Source organism: Stigmatopora argus, chromosome 7, assembly GCF_051989625.1.
Source record: "Stigmatopora argus isolate UIUO_Sarg chromosome 7, RoL_Sarg_1.0, whole genome shotgun sequence".
In the NCBI taxonomy this organism is placed as follows: Eukaryota; Metazoa; Chordata; class Actinopteri; order Syngnathiformes; family Syngnathidae; genus Stigmatopora; species Stigmatopora argus.
In genome coordinates this window covers 12,798,034-12,817,241 of record NC_135393.1, presented here as the reverse complement: position 1 = coordinate 12,817,241, position 19,208 = coordinate 12,798,034, and the positions used below count along the sequence as shown (strand labels likewise).

At 38.8% G+C, this 19,208-nt stretch overlaps 2 protein-coding genes across 2 annotated transcripts in view; one reads left to right on the top strand and one right to left on the bottom strand.

Moving 5' to 3' along the window:
- The window catches only part of hoga1 (4-hydroxy-2-oxoglutarate aldolase 1), a 20,462-nt gene extending 2,892 nt beyond the window's left edge, over positions 1-17,570 (top strand). Inside the window, exons 5-8 of the mRNA XM_077605021.1 lie at positions 614-710; positions 1,649-1,782; positions 2,411-2,570; positions 17,367-17,570. Of these exons, the coding sequence (XP_077461147.1) occupies positions 614-710; positions 1,649-1,782; positions 2,411-2,560 (381 nt within the window). The 3' untranslated portion in view covers positions 2,561-2,570; positions 17,367-17,570. The remainder of the gene's footprint in view (positions 1-613; positions 711-1,648; positions 1,783-2,410; positions 2,571-17,366) is intronic.
- Positions 11,158-19,208, bottom strand: LOC144077349 (uncharacterized). Its single transcript, XM_077605022.1, has 5 exons — positions 19,087-19,208; positions 17,966-18,037; positions 12,677-12,791; positions 12,472-12,581; positions 11,158-11,756 (listed from the first exon to the last, which is right to left on the bottom strand). The coding sequence occupies exons 2-5, from the start codon at positions 18,030-18,032 to the stop codon at positions 11,614-11,616; spliced, it is 435 nt and encodes a 144-aa protein (XP_077461148.1). The 5' UTR covers positions 18,033-18,037; positions 19,087-19,208; the 3' UTR covers positions 11,158-11,613.

The window sequence follows — 19,208 nt, the reverse complement described above, 5'->3', positions numbered from 1 at the left end:
GGCAACCATTCTCGTGGTGCCTGATTGACAGTCGCCGGCTAAAAATACATGCTCGGAAGGTGGAGCTTATTTCCTGCGGAGTCGTTTGATGGTCCCCTTTCTATTCGAGAAAAGACAATTAAAAGAAACACAGGCAGGCTATGAATTATTCAAGAACTACCTTTAATGTTGTTTCGCACCTCTTGGGAATTTTGTCATGTGATCCCACATGTCCAATGAAAGACGTCCATTATGCTTGTTTATCTTGTGACGCCCTCTTCTGACAAAATCGATACAAACAAACAAGTTATCTTCATATTTAATTGAAGTTAAAGGTGTATATATTATTAGATTAAATCAATCGAAGGGCCCTGAATCGTGACAGACTTTGTAAAATTGGCAATTATATCATATTCCAAATAATTCATATTGTATTGTATCGCCAAAGAAATTGTTTTAATTACTTTTTGTTTGCAAGCAGCCATTTTGTTGCCTCAATATTCCTCCTTATAAATCGGAATTAATAACCTAAATGAAATATACATTAATAAAACCTATGTCAATAGATGAACTTGTTTTGGGTTGTAAAATAGTCATTTAGGCCTTAATTTCTAATTGATTCATTTCCATGCAGATCACCAGGATAGCACTGATGGTCCACAAAACCAAAGCTCACGATTTCCAAATTCTGGCAGGCTCTGCCGGATTTCTCATGGCCGCCTACTGCGTCGGTAAGTCACTAAATGCTAATTACTAACACGTAGGTAGCCTTGTTAGAATTGCAAACTACTTTTGTCGACTAGAATTCCAACGTCCGCATCGCACAATTCTTTAGTTGCCCCAAAAGTTTGATGTTTTGATCTGTTAACCTCTTTTACAACCAAGTTGGTGGAAATTCCATCTTCCGCCTCAAGACTATTTGGCCCCAACTTCAATTGCTCTTATCAAATAGTTCAAACAGGTGTCAACTTTTAACTCAGGAATTGTGTGAGGTCTTACTTGACACAATTTACAAGTTGGGACCTTTTTGATAAGCGAGGTGTTATAATGGTTATTCCAGCATAATTAAGTGTGCCTCCAGGTTTAACACAATGGTAAAAATATATCTAACAAATTAACAATAGCTTGCTGTCTATTGCTTATTTTTTTATGCTGCCACCTTTTACTTGCCAATTTTTTTTCTCACCTAGCTAAGGACAGGGTTCTCAATTTATAAAAATCATTTAGAGTGTGAGACAGTGTGTGTGTATGTGTGTGTTTTGTGTATGTATGTACAATGGTTCCTTAATAGGGATTTTAAATATATATTATAATCCTAGGGCGATGTTTTGTGCTTCAAAATTTTGAATTTGCATATGTTTCTTTTATTCATCTTGTGTATACTATACACAAACTGAATAAAAGAAACCTATACGCTGTATAGGTTATGCTCACGAAGGTCTCAGGGGTGCTGGAGCCTACCCAGCCAACTTTGGGCAGTAGGTGGTTGGCAGCCAATCACAGGGCACAAGGAACTGTCGAGTTAATATGATCAATACGAGAAGTATGGTGTGTCGTTGAGCGTGAGAATGTCCTGAAAATGTGCGTCTCAGTCTCCAGCCGTGAAAGTTGAGAACGCTGTAAGGATGCCCCAAGTTCAAGTGTGTACTTCTCATCGATCATGTTTCAGGCGCGGTGGGCGGAGTCTGCGCGCTAGCTAACATCCTGGGTGAGCCGCTGTGTGATTTGGAGCGCTTGTGCGCGTCGGGTCGCTGGGACCAAGCCCGGGAGCTGCAGCAACGACTCATTGAACCCAATGCCGCTGTGAGGATGCACTATTTTTACACCATCATGTCACAAAAATCATTGCTCCATCGATGTGTTTTGTTTGGCAGAGAATGATGGGGACACCAGTCATATATAATATCCGCATAATGGGATAAATGTGTCGTTTAAAATTGAGATGTTCGTCATTAATTTATCTTTTAAGGCACGTGTCAAAGTGGTGGCCCGGGGGCTAAATCTGGCCCGCCGCATCATTTTGTGTGGCCCGGGAAAAAATCATTTTGTAAAATCGAAAAATATAAAAAAAAGCTAAAATAAACATTGTTTTAGATCTATAAAAACTGAATATTCAGGACTTTTAATCCAGTTCTTTTAATCCATTTATAAAAAGTCTATCTAAGTTTATCTAAAATGGTCCGTCCCACATGAAATCGAGTTGACGTTAACGCGGCCCGCGAACCAACCCGAGTCTGACACCCCTGTTTTAAGGTGAACTTTTCAATGTTTTAACATGAAAACTTTTAGATTGTAATGTGATAGGTGTCATGTTTTAACGGGATCCTTTTGGCTCAGGTATTATTTTTCATTACTTTAGAAAATAGTTGTAGTGAAGTAGCTTGTTATTTGATTAAGTGAGACTTCTGATCTAGTGTCAAATGTGTCCTAGGTAACTAGGGGGCTGGGTGTGCCCGCCCTCAAGCAGGCCATGGAGTGGTTCGGCTTTCACGGTGGCGTCTGCCGTTCGCCTCTCAGACCGCTGGACCAGGAACAGACGCAAAAACTCCGACGAGACTTCACCTCCAACGGATGGCTCTGAATGGCCACGGGTCTGTTAACTTTATGCATTTTCAATCTTATGTTACTCTCCAATTTTGGGTAAAATGGCAAAATTCCAACTGAAATCCTGAACGTTAAGACATTATCCACCACTTTAACATTATCTTTAATTGATAAAATTTAGTTTCAATCGCTATTCTTTGACAAGATGCTATTATTCAATTGGAGTGTAAAAATCTGTGAAGTGAGACTTTAAAGGTGGAAAAGCACTCTTTAGTGTCAGAGCATTTCTGCGTGTGTCAAACGTTTCTTTCGGGCTACATAGTTATGCTTTCAAGGGCTATTATGACCGTATATTTGTTTATATTTTTTAAAGTAAATCTGCCATTGGGGCGTATTTTACGAAGAAAGATCATGTCGCTGATTTGCTTTCGCCGGCCACACAAACCGGAGCTGAACAAATTGGTTTTAGATCAAGCCAGCCAGCAAACACATTATCTGAGCTGCTTACTGTTGCATAGTTAAGGTTTCTTAAAAAGCACATTTTGTACACGTAATTAGTCAACAAAGACACTCGGGAGAGACGATAATGTCGACGTCGATCTGAGTTGGAGCTAACGTGGGTAAATAAAAAATGTCTGACTATCATACTGCTCACGAATAGGCTTTATAGTCGCACATTCCCCCATTCTCACAGCAGTAGGCAGTGTTGTTGCCATGCCCACTGGGAGCAATTTAGGGTGTAGTCTCTTTAATTTACTGTAACATTAAAAAGCAAAGAATAGCTTACTAATCAGGATTTTCCGTATCTTTTCACAAATATTAATGACAAAGGAAATGACTTCAATTTTATGATTGACCATTTTAAAAAAGATACCATGAGCATTTAAAAAAAAAAAAGGGAATATATCCATTTTAAATGAGTGATGACGTTATCTGAGGCTGGAGCCATTTACAACCTTGAAGAAGAGAGCATCAAAGTGAGATTTTTTTTCCCTACCAAATGTTGGATATGCAAATAAGGCTTGGTGTGCAACCCCCCAACTAGGAAAATACCACCCCCAACTCCCATCCCATTCTCCTCTGCAGTATTTACACATGCACCTCCATTTTCATGCTGGGAGAAAGTGTGTGTGTGTGTGTGTGTGTGTGTGTGTGTGTGTGTGTGTGTGTGTGTGTGAGACATGTAGATTAAAATAAAAGCATCAAATTAAAAGAGCCCGCGGGGAGAAGTGACATCTTTTCAAGTGCAAATTGAACATGTAAGATATTTTCAGGTATATATGTGTGTATGTATATGATTCGTATATGTACGTATACACGTATGTGTAGATGGGCGGTTCGTTGGGAGGGTGGTTAGCGCATCGGCCTCACAGTTCTGAGGTCGAAGGTTCGATCCCAGGTTGGTCTTCACTGTGTGGGGTTTGCATGTTCTGCCCGGGCTTGCGTGGGATTTGTCCAGGTACTCCGGTTTCTGTCCCAAAACCCCCAAACATGGAGGTTAGGCTGGTTAGGCACTCATAATTTTGGACAATTTTGAGGGATTAATCAGTTTACCATGCATGTTTTTGGGATGTGGGAGGAAAGCGGAGTACCGGGAGAACACGGGAAGTACATGCAAACTCGACACAGGAAGGCCGTATTGATCCCTCCATCTCAGAACTGTCAAGATAAGTATTGATCCGACAGCGAAGGTAAAAGACCTATGAAGATGCTTGCTGAAATTGGCACCAATGTGTCATTATACACAGCGGGAAAAGCACCCCACTGAAATGGTCTAAAAAGTCCTCGAAGCTAAGAAGATGCCGTCATTCCAATAGAAGCAGGTTACAGTTTGCAAATGCACGAGGGGGGAAAAAAAGGAAAGAAAAGCAAATACCTTCATTTTGGAGAGATGTTCTATGGTCTGATATAACCACAATTGAACTGTTTGGCCATAATGAGCGTATTGTTGACAAGCACAAACTCTCCAGCGTCCCACTGTGCACAGTGGGGCACACAAAGCAATTAGACACACACAAAAACCACACGCAGTTCTTTAGGTAAGTGTGTATGTGTTTGTGCGAGTCTTTTTATCTTTGAGTGGTGCCAAACAGTGAGGAGATTTTGACTGGCTTTATTGTATCTTTGTGGTATTCCGTATTATTGATGCACACTAAGTGTTTACATAAAGAAAGGTAAATGGCTTACTTGTCAGAAAAGGAATGTACATTTTATGCTTCATTATCTTGCAATGTATATACAACAACTAAAGTATTTTGAAAGAAACCCTGTCTAAGCCATATACGACATGCTAGAATTAATGGCGTTTTATCGGAGGAATGTATTTCTCTTTGGCCATCCTTGACTGTCATTTTTTTGCTTGGCTTAGGGACATTTTTCTAAACTAGTGGAAAAAAGTTGGCTTCGACACAACTGTTTTCTGTGACACAATTTAAAAAAAATCTCTAAATATATACAATAGATACCTTTCTAATCAGACAAAATGTCAAAAAGTCAGAATAAAAATATGTAATTATTAAGAATTGTATATCAAATGTTAACATTGTAGCCTACATGACCCAAAAAGTATATTTCAGGTCTGTTTGGAGTTAAAAAGAAATACCAAAAAAACATTATTACAGACGCTCCCCTACTTACGAACATACGACTTACGAACAACAGTACATACGAACATGTCTGCAAATTGCGTTTATGTCGAAAAATGTTCGTAAGTTCGATTTTGTATTTTTTTCCGAGTAGTGCTTCTCTCCGCCGCTAATACCGACGCCTGGCGCTGTGAGAGCTCAGCTCACCCAGCATCTACCTTCTTCTGTCCAATTCGTTGCAATGCGGAAGTGCGTGAACGTATCTCCAGTGCGCAAAGAACCTTTTTCATTTGTATCATTAAATATCTCGTGCATCCATTATTGAATATGGTTGGTAAAAAGCGAAAGGCTTCTATTGAGGGAGTTGCAAGGAAGAGGAAAGCCATTTCATTTGAAACGAGTGGCAATAATAACGAAGCTTGATGCGCGTGAGAGTGGTGAGCGTTGCACATATACAACTTGAATCGTTCGACCGTCAGTACCATTTATAAACAGAAAGATCGAGCAGCAGGACCCAAATATTGAACGTTGCACAAAGTTTGCAAATCAATTGAATGATGCCATACAGTGCTACCGCATCATTTATGATGGAAAAAAAGAAGAAAACTGTGCAATCGTCGTTAGATCGCTTCTTTCGGCCAGTTTCTAATTCATAAATCTCTCTCTCTCTCACTCTCTCTCTCTCTCTCTCTCTCTCTCTCTCTCTCTCTCTCTCTCTCTCTACAGTACTGTACATATTCTCTCCATTTTAATAAATGTTTTTTTCAGTACAAACCAATGCGTGTTACTTATACAAGCCTTAAACATACAAATGCACTTATATAAACCTTCAATATAATTATATAGGCCTTAAACATAAATTATAATACAAAATATAGCACTGAATCAACTTACAAACAAATTCAACTTGTGAACAATCGCTCGGAACCTAACTCGTTCGTAAGTAGGGGAGCGTTACTACCAAAAAATAGTCACTTACTTGCAGGTTTAAAAGATGCTTCTTTTTTGAAAAATGATAAGACTAGTTATTGGATACTATTTATCGGAGATGACATATTAGGTCATCCCAAAGACAGAAATAGCCTCGTGTTTACATTACGGCAAACATAGTGAGCACATTTTGTCTCATGTCTTTCTCAATTATGCACAGTACATAATTTGCGTGTGTGATTATTGGCCACAAGATTCCTTTTTATTGCGTCTTATCAGCATGCGCGAGAGCATGTCCTCTCTAAACAGGGAAAACAATCATTTGGGAATCAGGGCTGATAAGGCGACACACCAAATGCTTTTTCCACGCCTCCCTTGATTTTACACAAGAAGCAAAAATAGGCAAACCCTCCCTGTGGAGATGGATTAACAAAACGAACATTTAAAAAGAAGAAAAAAGACATTCGGCACAAGGCGAGCGCCTCTTTTCTTGACACACAAACACACGCACTGACGCAAATACAAAGCAAACTAAAAGACACATAAATATGCACACAGTGAAATATAAATATACTGTTCAGAGACACACAGGACCACACACACACACACAGCGAGTGAGTAACACTAATACACAAACAAGGACATGGCAAACACACAAATACACACTCAAACAAAAGTAGAAACCCACACTGAGACAAACAAATATAGTGCACACAAACACACGCATCAGTTGGAGGAATAATATGAAACAAAGTGATCTGCAGTGGATATTTAAACAGTTCGCCATGGCAACAGGCTCTGCCACGGCAACGAAGCTAAAGAGCCACACTCGGGATGGAGATGATACAAATTAAAGGCAACTCTGGGCGGTTGCCGGGGAAACGTGAGGGAAGGAGGTGAAAGTCCAACCCAAACACACCTTAAAGCCATTTAAGTGACACTGGCTGAGGGTGGAGGAAGGGGGAAATTGGGGGAGGGAAAACACTCCGTGACAGCCGAAAAAGGTGGGAAAAAATTGCTCTACCTGTCAGGGAGTGTGATCCCACTTCAAAATCCTCCATATGCTATCCATGGACGTGTGTGTGTGCCTCTGAGTGTCTTTGATGTCTCCCAGTGACACAAAAGAATAGAATACTTTGTTTTTATGCCTATTTCGATTAGATTAGATAACTTTATTCATCCCGTATTTGGGAAATTTCATTGTCACAGTAGCAAGAGGGTGAGAATACAGACACAGGAAAAGACATTTTAGACATAAATAAATAGGCAATAAACAAATAAGTTAATAAAGAAATAGATAAGCGTGTTGCTGAAATATATATATATATGTATATATGTAAATGTATATATATATATGTGTATATATATGTATATATGTGTATATATATGTATATATATGTAAATGTATATATATGTAAATGTATATATATGTAAATGTATATATATGTATATGTATATATATGTATATGTATGTATATGTATATGTATATATATATGTATATGTATGTATATGTATATGTATATATATATGTATATGTATATATATGTATATATATGTATATGTATGTATATGTATATATATATGTATATATATATGTATATATGTATATGTATACGTATATGTATATATACATACATATACACATATAGATTCTAATAAGATTACAATTTTTACATAGTTTGTCATTATTACTTTTTTTCAGTTGACCTTAAACATCTTTTTTTTTAAGCAAAAAACATTCATTCACCACTTATCCTAGTCGCGGGGGGTGCTGGAGCCTATCCCAGCCAACTATGGACACCAGACAGGGGACACCCCGAATTGGTGGATAGGATTAGCACCCCCAGCGACCCTTGTGAGGATAAGCGGTTCGGAAAATGAATGAATTTTACTAATCCCAACAATAGAAAATGTTCTCTGATATATTTAATTTCTATAAGAAAAAACACAATTTCTAAAGGTTTGTTAGCCATGTCGTTGCTAGCTCTATATATTGATTTTTTTAAACAAAAACTAAAGAAAAAATGCTACCAGGATTTGTTAGATTCATTTTTAAGATATGAAATAATGACAAGAGTACATACAAATGTTTCATTAGTTTCTTTTGCATTTCAATTCCACACAACAAAGTGACAGTGAAATCAATTCATTAGAATGGACACAAAAAGTGATTAAAAGTGCAATAAGTTCCTGCAGTGATGTCATTTAACATAGTCCAACTTTGATATACAGTAAAGCAACTTTAATCTGAACTCAAACACTCACTCACACAAATTCCTCTGAGTAAAACCTTGACAAAAGTTAATATTTGATTTCAATGACTTTTGACTTTTGCCCCAAAGAAGTCTTTTCATGTTTTTTTAAGGCAATTCGCCCATTTCCTTTTTCCCTTTTCTTTTTTTGAACATCCCACTTCAGCATCTTTCTTGCCTTTTTTTTCTTACAACAAAAACATCCTTTATTATGCGTGTTTACATTTAGCGTTCAGAAGACCTTCAGACTAATAAATGAAGTCTCATTTTGTGAAAGTGAAATAACGCTGTAGGAATTTAAAGAGTGCGGCAGTGATAAAAGGACCCTAAGCACAGTCACTTTTTTTTCAGGCACACGGTGGACTTTCAAGGTTGTCCAACATTTCTCAAACTCACTTATTATTATTTTTTTGTCTACATCAATTCGAAATGTACATAAAATACAACTACAGATCGTCTTGTACAATACTGACGCAGTGAAATATAATCAGCTAAAATCAACAGTTGAGCATTTGAGAAACATTTTGGACTGACTAATAATTATTTTTCATTTCTTAATTCATTTTCATCCCTTTCCTATCCTTGTCTGGGTTGCGGGGTGCCGGAGTAGCTGAGTTTGGGGGAAAGGCGGACTACATCCTAGACTTTATTATTAAAATTTAGTGTCATTGTGAACAAATGGCAACTCAGTGAAAGTTTACACAATTTGATGGAAATTTGGAAATGGCAACTTGCAACAGGAACGGCAGCATTTCCTTCAAATTCCATCTCGAAGAGAATACGTATATTCTCCTTGTCCCTGTGTAGAGTTTTTGTGTACTCTGGTTTCCAATTGCATGCCAAAAATGTGCATTATAGGCGTACTGAACACTCCAAATTGTCCCTGCGAATGAATGGTTGTTTGTCTTCTTGTACCCTGAAATTGGCTGGAAACCAATTCAGTGTCCCCTAGTTACTACCCATAGTTAACTGGGATAGTCTCCAGCACCCTCGTGACCCTTGTATGGATAAACGACTAGGAAGATGAATGAATGACAGGTGGAAAATTTGACCAAAAGACATCCGTATAATTAACTTTGAAGTTAATGGAGAAATCTCTCTTAGAGCCAAAATGGAAGACTTCTCGTGTCTTTTCAGGCACAGATTCTTAAATTTTTGTAGACTCGGCAAATTTCACGGTACTTATTGAAACCAATTCTCGCACCATTTTTCAAACCAAGGGTAAATTTTCACTCGAATCAAGCTACTTTTCAAAAAAGAAACAGAAATGCGGACATGTTCAGATCCTCCACTCCTGCTCAAGTCTCTGTATGCTAATTTGAGCAAATCTCCCACTTGGCATGAGCCCAACACTCATTCATCTTTTGTTATTTACAACAAAAACAAAAAGGACACCCTCCCCGTTACCCCAAGAAATGGGCCATAGTTTCTCAACGCTCAAAGCAAGTGTGACAAGAACATCCAGAATGTCTCATCCTTATGGATGCTGTGAAGTGGCTTAAGTTGTGTTTAAAGGGCTTTTGTGTTCCAGTTGTGTGAGGCACAAACACTTTTTGACTAAAATACACACACAAGTACGGCGACTTACACTTCACTTAAAACTAACAGTCTTTAAGGACCCTGATCCCAGAGTCAATAAAAAGAGTGATTCCTTGCCAGCACGTGCACGAATCCCAAATTAAACATGCGCTCAGATATTCACATAACTGACAATAGACTCCTTTTGATGCTTCACCCTATATGCACATACACACATACTATAGACAATTCCCAGCAGGCACGTCGACTTCATTCTCAGGCATCACACGCCCCTCAGCGCCACGACGCAAACAATAAGAGAAGAATTGTGGACGCTAAAGCTAAAAATGGACTTAATTATAACGTTAGTCCCTTATGGGGCACTCGTTTAACTCATTGGCTGCCAGTGATGACGTTAAACGTGGTGGACACGCTCCCAGTCAAAATTGATTGGACGTCGAAGCCTTGTCAATCCCACCGAAAGACAAGCATTCGCAGGCAGTCCTCCCAGTTTAAATTAATTGGATGTCTATTTATAACTCAAATACTACAAAATTCAAATGGAAAAACATATAAATCTACTTTAGAATGTTATTGGATCATCTCTAAATTAAATTCATGTTTGTATTTATTATTTATTATTAACGAGGCTTGGGTTCTATTCCAAATGGAAAATCTATCATGCAGAATCTTTTGGGAAAAGCCAATAGAAATGGATTTTTAAAATTTAGTTTTCAATAACATTTGATACATTTGTAATCGTATTTATTTATTGTATGAATTTTAACTAGCTCTTTGACCAAACTCAAAACTGAACTTTTTCCTGTATCAAATCACCGTTTCCTCATTGTAAGCTATACGTATTCAGAATGTAAACATTCTTTTTTTTACTTGAGAGTTTTGACTACACAAAACAAAAAAAAGAAAGTGACCAAACAACCGCACGTAAAAGCTGTACATGGATCTAATCTACAGTAACCTTATTCAATCTTAAGCAGTAACTTCAAATTGTCATATTTTGAGGGGGCACTTTTAGAAAAGCTGAATATGTGAGTCACTGATTCTGGATCAGCAGAGGCCGGGTGGCACTGAGTGATTGGCACTGAGGGAGGAGGCGGTTACTGATGGTTGCCGGTCTGAGATCAGACCAAACCAGACGTTGAAAGGACACTGAGTGATCCAACGAGGCAGAACATAGAGGCAAGAAGACACCCTTGGACTTCCTGCTTCAGGAGCACCAATGAGAGGTCTGCCTAGGCCGTTTTGAGGTCGACAGAAGAAGTGTGTACGCATTTCTAGGTCTGAATCCAAATGTGTTTACTACAGTTAAGACGTGGAAATTCCACCATGCCGTTGTGATGACTTTAAAGTTTCAAGTCTAGGCCATAGACCCTAAAATGGCTGCTCAGACGTTGCTTCCTGAGACTTTTTGTAGGTATATCATATCTACTAAATTATATTGGGAAAATTGACACCAGCTTTGAGGAACTATTGCAGCATAGTAGTGTTGTAGCCATGGTAACTAAATCACAGTCGAACAGTTAAAACGGCAAATGCATAAATATTTGGGTTTGGAGATGTAGACACTGAAAAAAAACAACAGCTGAATAAACTTCTCAGTTGTTGACTTGTTTCAGGGCCGTTGAGCGTGACTAGCGTAGCACCAATATGTCGGTGTCTGGCCAATGCAGAATCAGTGACTTTTGACAGAACTCACACAGATAGAGAAAAGCAACATAAGAAGTTACATTACAAGGCAGTCTGAGTTGAAACAGATGAGGGGGTTGCAACGCCGTGGTCCGGGTCACATGGCCAGGGCTCGGGCCTTGGCGGCGGCCGCCTGGGCCCTCTGGACCGCGGCCTGGCTGCTCTCCCGCCGCATCAGCTGGCTGCTCTCAAAGAAACCTTCATGGCAGCCACCGCCGCCATCCGCAAATGTCAACAGCCCTGCGTCATATACGCACATTTTAAAAAGCACTTTCAAACCGCTGCCATTACCAAAGCTGCACAGTGTTGGAACAGAAATATGACCGTTCACTTAAAATTGATTTGATGTCCATTGCTTGTCACTAGCAGTGAATGATTTAATGAAACTATTAGATGTTCATCTTGATTCGTGAACTGGATCACATCAAGTTCAAAAGGAAAACATCGTCTATAAAAAATATAGATTTGTACAGATAGCTTAAGGACATGTGTGATGGCTTGGACTTGAGTCGGCAGTGTAGTGTTTCTGTTAAATGTTAGCCAAACATTGTGTTAATGTTTAACACATGACAACATTTGGGACATTTGGCCACTCCTAAAAAACACACCTAAAATCCATCGAACAAAACGTGCTCTTCAGGCTTTCCGGAGAAATCGACTTCAACCTCTCATTATGACACCTTAAACCCAGTTTTGTGAGCTGAGATAACGATAATATTAATGCCTGAAAGGACCTATTATGCCTCCTATAGACCTTCAAAACCCAAAAGTTACCAAGTTGAATGTAAAAGCCATTTTATAGCTTTATACACGCGACAAAATGGACAAGCAAAAGTGGAGTGGTAGATGATACTATGCTGGTGAACTGTGTTATTGGAGCCAGAATGAACTGAGTTTTCAACAACTATCCAAGTATCTTTGGTACAGAACAGACACAAGGAGAGAAAAATCTTACCGGAACCTTGCACACAACCACTTCTAAAGTCGCCCTCAAACGTCATTCCATCAAAGCGTGTAAAGACCCCAACGCCTTGGAACTTCCCCTGCACAAATTCTCCTTCATACCTTCACAATGCCAAAGAACATGTTGACAGTTAACTGCAGTTGTCAGAAATTCTACATCTTTACATGAGCAGCAGGAGACATTTGCTTGGTCAGACCTGGAGCCGTCAGCGAAGACCAGCACACCGCAGCCGTTGAAGAGTCCGTTTTCAAACTGGCCGGTGTAACAGGTTCCGTCACTGAAGGTCAGCTGACCACGGCCGTGACGAAGACCTATGACAGAAGATTTTATAAAGGAAACAGAGATGTATGTTTACGTTTGAAGGCTTAGTCATGGAAGAATGTCATGTTGGGGATGACTCTCAAATTTAAATGTTTGAAAATTGAAGAACTGGAAAAACGGTTGAAAGGAAACCTAGAAAAACTTCTCCAAATCACATTTGCTGACTTCGTTGTCTTGCCTTTGACCCGATTGGACTCCACGATGGCCTGTTAACAGCCCACACGCTGTACTTTTGACACCAGTGATCGGTTCTATTCAAGTTTATGCCACATCAAGTGTCCTCGAAGCATCACAGAGATTAAAACAACGCAAGGAAAAAAGTTAATCTATAGGAAATATGAAAACAGAAATTGAAAAATGAAAGTGAATGTGATGAGTAAGATCAAGACAGTGTTTTCTTAACTGGCAGCACAGGAGATTATTTTTAGACACGTGTTTCATAAACATAATAAACATGGCAACATTCTCTTGTCGGAGATGAATGGTTTTTTTATTTTGTTTTTATTTGTCTGTCAGATTTTGAGCTTTAGAATCATGTCGGAGTGACACCTCCTGTCATGACAGTCTCTGAGCTGTCCTGGATGACGTCCCCATGGTGTGCCACTGACAAAACCACTTTGTCACATCTTCCCTGTTTATGCTTCAGCTAGGATAACTTGAGCTTTTCTCGGCTGAGTGAAAGTACGGGCAAATACGCAAAAGTCAACATTCATGACACTCTACTGTAACTTTAAAGAATCTTCTGCACTGTGCATTAAGCTTTAATGGCAATCTAATGTCGGCCACCCATCAGAGATAACTGTTTCTGAGACCTTATTTGAGTGAGGTAGTTTTCAAGGGACGATATGACTGCTTTGAATCTAAATGGTCAACTTTGTTCTGTTTCAGTATGGCTGGTCGAGACATTTTTGGCCAGATATGCTAGACGTGCATTCGATTATTGTGTCAGTTGCTCCCTTAGCAAACCAGAACATGATAGTTATTCCTCTTGTCCAGGTCAGTAATGTCGATTTTTGACAAATGGTATTCTTGCGTTCTCGTGTATTGTTTCCTCGCAGCAGTTAGAGGGGCTTTTGACTTTTACTGTAAATTTTGATTCCTCCAATGACCCACTTTTGATTTTGTATTCTGTATTGTAGCATTATACTTTCAATTAATCTGACTACTGTTTTCCATTGGGTCATTTTCCTTTGCTGTGCTTTGCCTTTGAATACGTTAGCGGTTTCTACTATGCAGAAACAAACTAACATTTTATTTTATTTTCAATAGTTGTGTATCTGTGTGAATCTTGATCATTGACTTTGAATACTCATTGAAAATATTCAATAATTTAGTGGAGTGTACTATGACTGACTTTTCGGTATGCTAGAAAAATGAAACTGAAAGGATCTGAAGTTTGGTCATTGCATGGAATTTGCTGTCCATGACTGATGAACATTTTGAAATTCCACCAGGATAAAAGGAAATACCCGGGATTTAATATGTTGCTTTTTAGTGCTTAGATCAATGCGGAACTGGGTGGCATGTGATGAAGGCTTTGGAGTGCGAGAAGAAAGCCTTTTCAGGAGGGTTTTTTTCCCCACCCGTTATCTGAATATTCCCAGATCCACAGTCTCTTTTCACATTTGAATATTCCCAGCGGGGGCACTAGAGCAACGAGCACATCTCGTTAGCAAAGGAGGCCCATAAGTGGCTTCAGGTTCCTCGTAGGAGCTCTACGCGAGGAACATGATTTAGTGGCGTTTAGGGGGCGGATAGGGAAGGTGGGCGAAGGGACGTCGGGGGGTGTTACGGAAAGGGGGTAGGGTTGTAGGGAGCTTTATAGCGAACAGCCAGTTTGCTAATGGCCAAGTAAATTAACACTCCATCTGTCAGAAGAGTGCAGCTTGTTCTTTAATCTCGGCGGGTGATTTGGACCAGAGATTTGAAATACTAAGTCGAGATCTTTTCTGAGATAACCATTTTGGGAATTACAATATGTGTATATGAAAAATGGCATCTGAACTGGCATAAAATCATAAAACATAAACCTTATTTCTTGAAATAGTGTAATTGCCCTTTGCCATCATATAAGTAATACAGCTATTTTTAGATCTAAAAATATCGCAGTTTTTTTTTTAAATATAAAATGCTAGCCAACCATATGGTTTTCTTTTTGTAAAAATACTAAAAGATATAATGTATAAAATACTTCTCTGCTTACTCCTACTAAATTATGACGTCATTGAAAAGATCAGTGAAATCTCAAATGTCGAATACTAAAGTAGTACAATCTGAAAGAGGTTTTTTTTTTCCTTTGGGTTATTTTTTTTATTTTTGAGGCATTAGGTGACTGAGAACAAATTTTGGTGTCCTTTACAATTTGAGGCGGAAGTAAGAGTGCTTGATTTTGCTTTCTAGAACATGGGTTAAAGTGACAGATTATCTGCGGATAATGTCATGTGGTTGGACTTGATCCGTCCAGTTGGAATGTAATCCACGTTTCAGATCCTTTTGGTCAGTGTCGCTGGCTAATTGCAGATGCAAAACGGACGCGTAGTAGTTAAAAAGGTTTCCTGCTGTTGTAGATGTTTGTTGACCTACTTCCTGTAACATGATCGCCCACTGAATTATTCAACACATATATACACAGTCACACACACACTTTTTTTCATTCAAATACCATTAAAAATCAATACTATTTCTACTTTATATGTTTTTTTCTCCTAAAAACATGTTATTTCTGATATTGTGAGAAACAAATCATAATACAAGGTCTTTTTTCCCTGATAATATTTTTTTCTTGAAAAGATTTTACTTTTTTCGACATAAAATCTCACACTTGCATTTAGACTTAATACAAATCCACTTACCCATATTTTTAACCATCTAATGCAACCAATTCTAAACATTTATAAGGTAAGTGAATATTTTGAGTAATTTAAAAAAAAACCTTAACCCTATTTTAATAAATACAATTAAACATTATAATGAAAAAAATAAATTAATACAATGACAATGTCAAACAAAAGGAATACTCTCAGTTTATACCTCCAATTACCACCCAAACGTTTTGGGTTTTATTGTCATAGAATATTTAAATGAGTACCCTATACAACCCCCACGGTTGTCATGCAGCTGCCTCAACATTTTCGTTGTTATTGTCCACTAAATGTTGTGTAGTGAAAACAAAGAAGACCCTAGCACCCAAATCAGTTGCCACATTTTGCTTGTTGACACGATGGTGAGCATATGCTCACCCTTCTCCAACCTCGCACCTTGGCAGTCATTTCGAACCTTTCCCAAAGTGTTTAAACAACAAAAAACTTGAAAGGGAAAATACGGGCTGAGATGGTGTGATTGTGATCGTGAGTCCCGGGTTCTAGCAGATGGTGCATATACATCGCTTACACCTTTACATCTTCTTCGAGTAACCCAAACGTGTTCAGACGAGCAGGCGCAGTACATTTTCCCTCACACTACAATATAATCTGCGCATTATAATCTGGTAGCATGACAAAAAAAATGATTGTCGTTTCAATTCTCTTGCCAGGTAATCGAAAAATACACAAATGACAGGATTAAGAAAAATAGAGGAACTGCACACAAGATTCTATTCAGAAGGATGATGGGCCAAACATGACATTAAATATTAATAATGACTTAAAATGGGAGGAGAATGACACATGCTCAGTATGTTGATGAAATGGGACAGAAAATGGCTGCATTTTGTGAAAATAATGCATGAACATTCACAGAGTATTTGGGAATACCAAACTGAGATTATGCGTGTGTCCATTTTAATAAGTACTGGAGAAGCTATGTGACATGGGATGTTCCCTGTTCTCTTTGAAAAGCGCAGCAGACTCCATTTTACATCTCTAATATGTTAATGAAGTATGTTGGACACGAGAGCAGCACTTTTAGAGAGCGAATCTCTGCCTACGCAGCAAAATTTAAACCATCACCATATTTGGGGACACTTCCATCTCCCAGGCCCCAAAATGGCATCACTCGTTCTCTTGTCATCATAAAAGCTACCCTGCAAATCCGAATTAAAAAGGCTTATCCATGATCATGTTCATTCAAAATTTCTGACCTCTGTCACCTTTCACCTCCTGACTCCCAAATTTAATCACCATACAAAGATATTGTGCATGTTGGATAATAATCCCTTCGTTAGTTTTTAGGTTTTCACACCACACTGCTTTAGGGCATGGGTTGGAAAATACAGTGGTGGTCAAAAATTTACATACACATGTAAGGAACATAATGTCATGGATGTCTTGGGTTTCTAGTTCGAACTCGCCTTCCCAAGACTCGTAGCTGTTTGGCAAGAGATCTCGTTAGCCTCAAACAGTGGCAAATGTATCTGTTTGCGACTTGCCAGGCAGGGAACATCTGGAAAAGGGGGCGTGTCTAACCATACGTCAAAGTGTGAATGATCATGCTCCTCATGTCTCAGCTTTCGAACGTGAAGCAATGATGTTCTTAAGGATTGCCTTGCTCCTCGTACCCACTTTCAATTTGATATTCCGACACATCACATGATAAACACAACTTGTCTTGACTACTGTTTTCCACAGACTCCTCTAATGACCCAAGATGGAATCCTTCCCTTTTTATGTCATCGTTTTCAACTTCGCAAAGGTGAACCACTACAAAAAATATTTTTATTAATTCTATTTTCATGATTGATTTTTTGAATACATTTTGACAAGGCTTGATCAATTAATTTGTGTAGAAAAAATGGTGACAGCCACTCAAAAATAAAAGAGTTCGACCTCTGACTTTGGGGCTTCTCTAGTAAGAATGATACTGGTGAATATATGCTGATTAAGCTGATTCAGCAATTTCTCCAGACCTATCTACAAAAAGGGGCTACTAATGACATACAGAATGGTCAGAAGAGACGGCACTTAAATAGAAACCCTTGTAACAAGGGAAGACGTAATACATGCTGACTGAGAGATGTGATGTAGTTCTTGTACGCACACATGACATGACTTGACTCTCTCCCAGTTCGACCTTCAGGCCTCCTTGTCACAATGCGCTTGCTTCAGCACATGGGAGAAAGAAAACAACACAAAATGCACACACGTGCAGCATGGCCGTGATGATGATGATGAGGATGATAAAGCTGTGCCGGGTCATCATGCAGTCGACGCATGTGCGCCTTTCTTGCCTTCTCGCCATTCCCCGTGGTATTCCTCGCCGCTGGAGTATGTGAAGGAACCTCGTGTCAGGGTCATGGGTTCTGCACACATAGAAAAGCACACACACTATATTAGCATCAGTATGGCAGTTATATCATAAGGGAATTAGACTTTTTTTTATTGAAGAAATATGCCATCCCGCCCGCCCACCCCAAAACAAAACAACTCACCTCCTGATAATAGGTTGGTGCTCTTGCTCTGATTTGGTGCCGTATTATACATTTTTAAACAATTTACTAAATGACAGTTACTAGGCATCTAGAATTTCATTATTGCTTGAAAAACACTTGGAGTGAAGAAGGAACTCATGACCTCATTAGTAGAATGAAATATTTTAACAGCATGTATTTTATTAATCATTTACTTGCTTTAAATATTTGTGCAAAAAGATTCCTTGCAAATGGAGCATGTGTAGAAACCAAACAACATTTCAAATTAGAAAAGGTTTAAACCAGATGTAGTAATTATATTTTTGAAAAAAAATGAAGCAGTTCAAAAGATTTTTGCCTAGCGGAGGCGGCACTTTAAATACTCAGGATTGAAGATTATAGTCATGAGAATTAATAATAATAAAAAAACTGCCCCAAATTCATTACAGAAGTTAATGCATGAAAAATATTGCCTAATTTGGTGTGCATCCCATTTTTTTAATCCATCAGAATTGGCTATCATCTTGTGCAAATGCAAGTATAATTTTTATACAGTAATGTGAGCAATTTTAGCTTGGAGACAGCAATTGTTGAGATTTAAAGGAAAATACCTATTGATGTCATACATCCTTGTCTTCCTCTTTGTATTATTTCAGGCAAACACATTAAAGGTTTAGAATAACAGACACGCCTCCGTGGGTAGTGTCATATATCCACATTTATATTTTCATTCACAACACAAGCTTTATTAGGCGCAATTGTTTGTGAAGTGCCATTGTTTTGTGTGCGAGTGCCAGTGAAGGAGGAGGCTTTCCCTCCATCCAATGTTGCCACAGTAACGGCGCCTGGATCCCTCTCATCCTGTCAGCATCTGGACGACGCCTGCCCCCAATTACATGACAATCAAACACACGCGCGGGGAACAAAAATAAAGCTTTTACCTGTTTAATAAAACAGCAAACTCGGGTGTCTCGCTACTACATCGCTGAACTCACACACACACAGATCGGCTCCGTACGGCGACAAATTCGCCCCTTTCCTCACTATTTTCCCGGATGTCCTG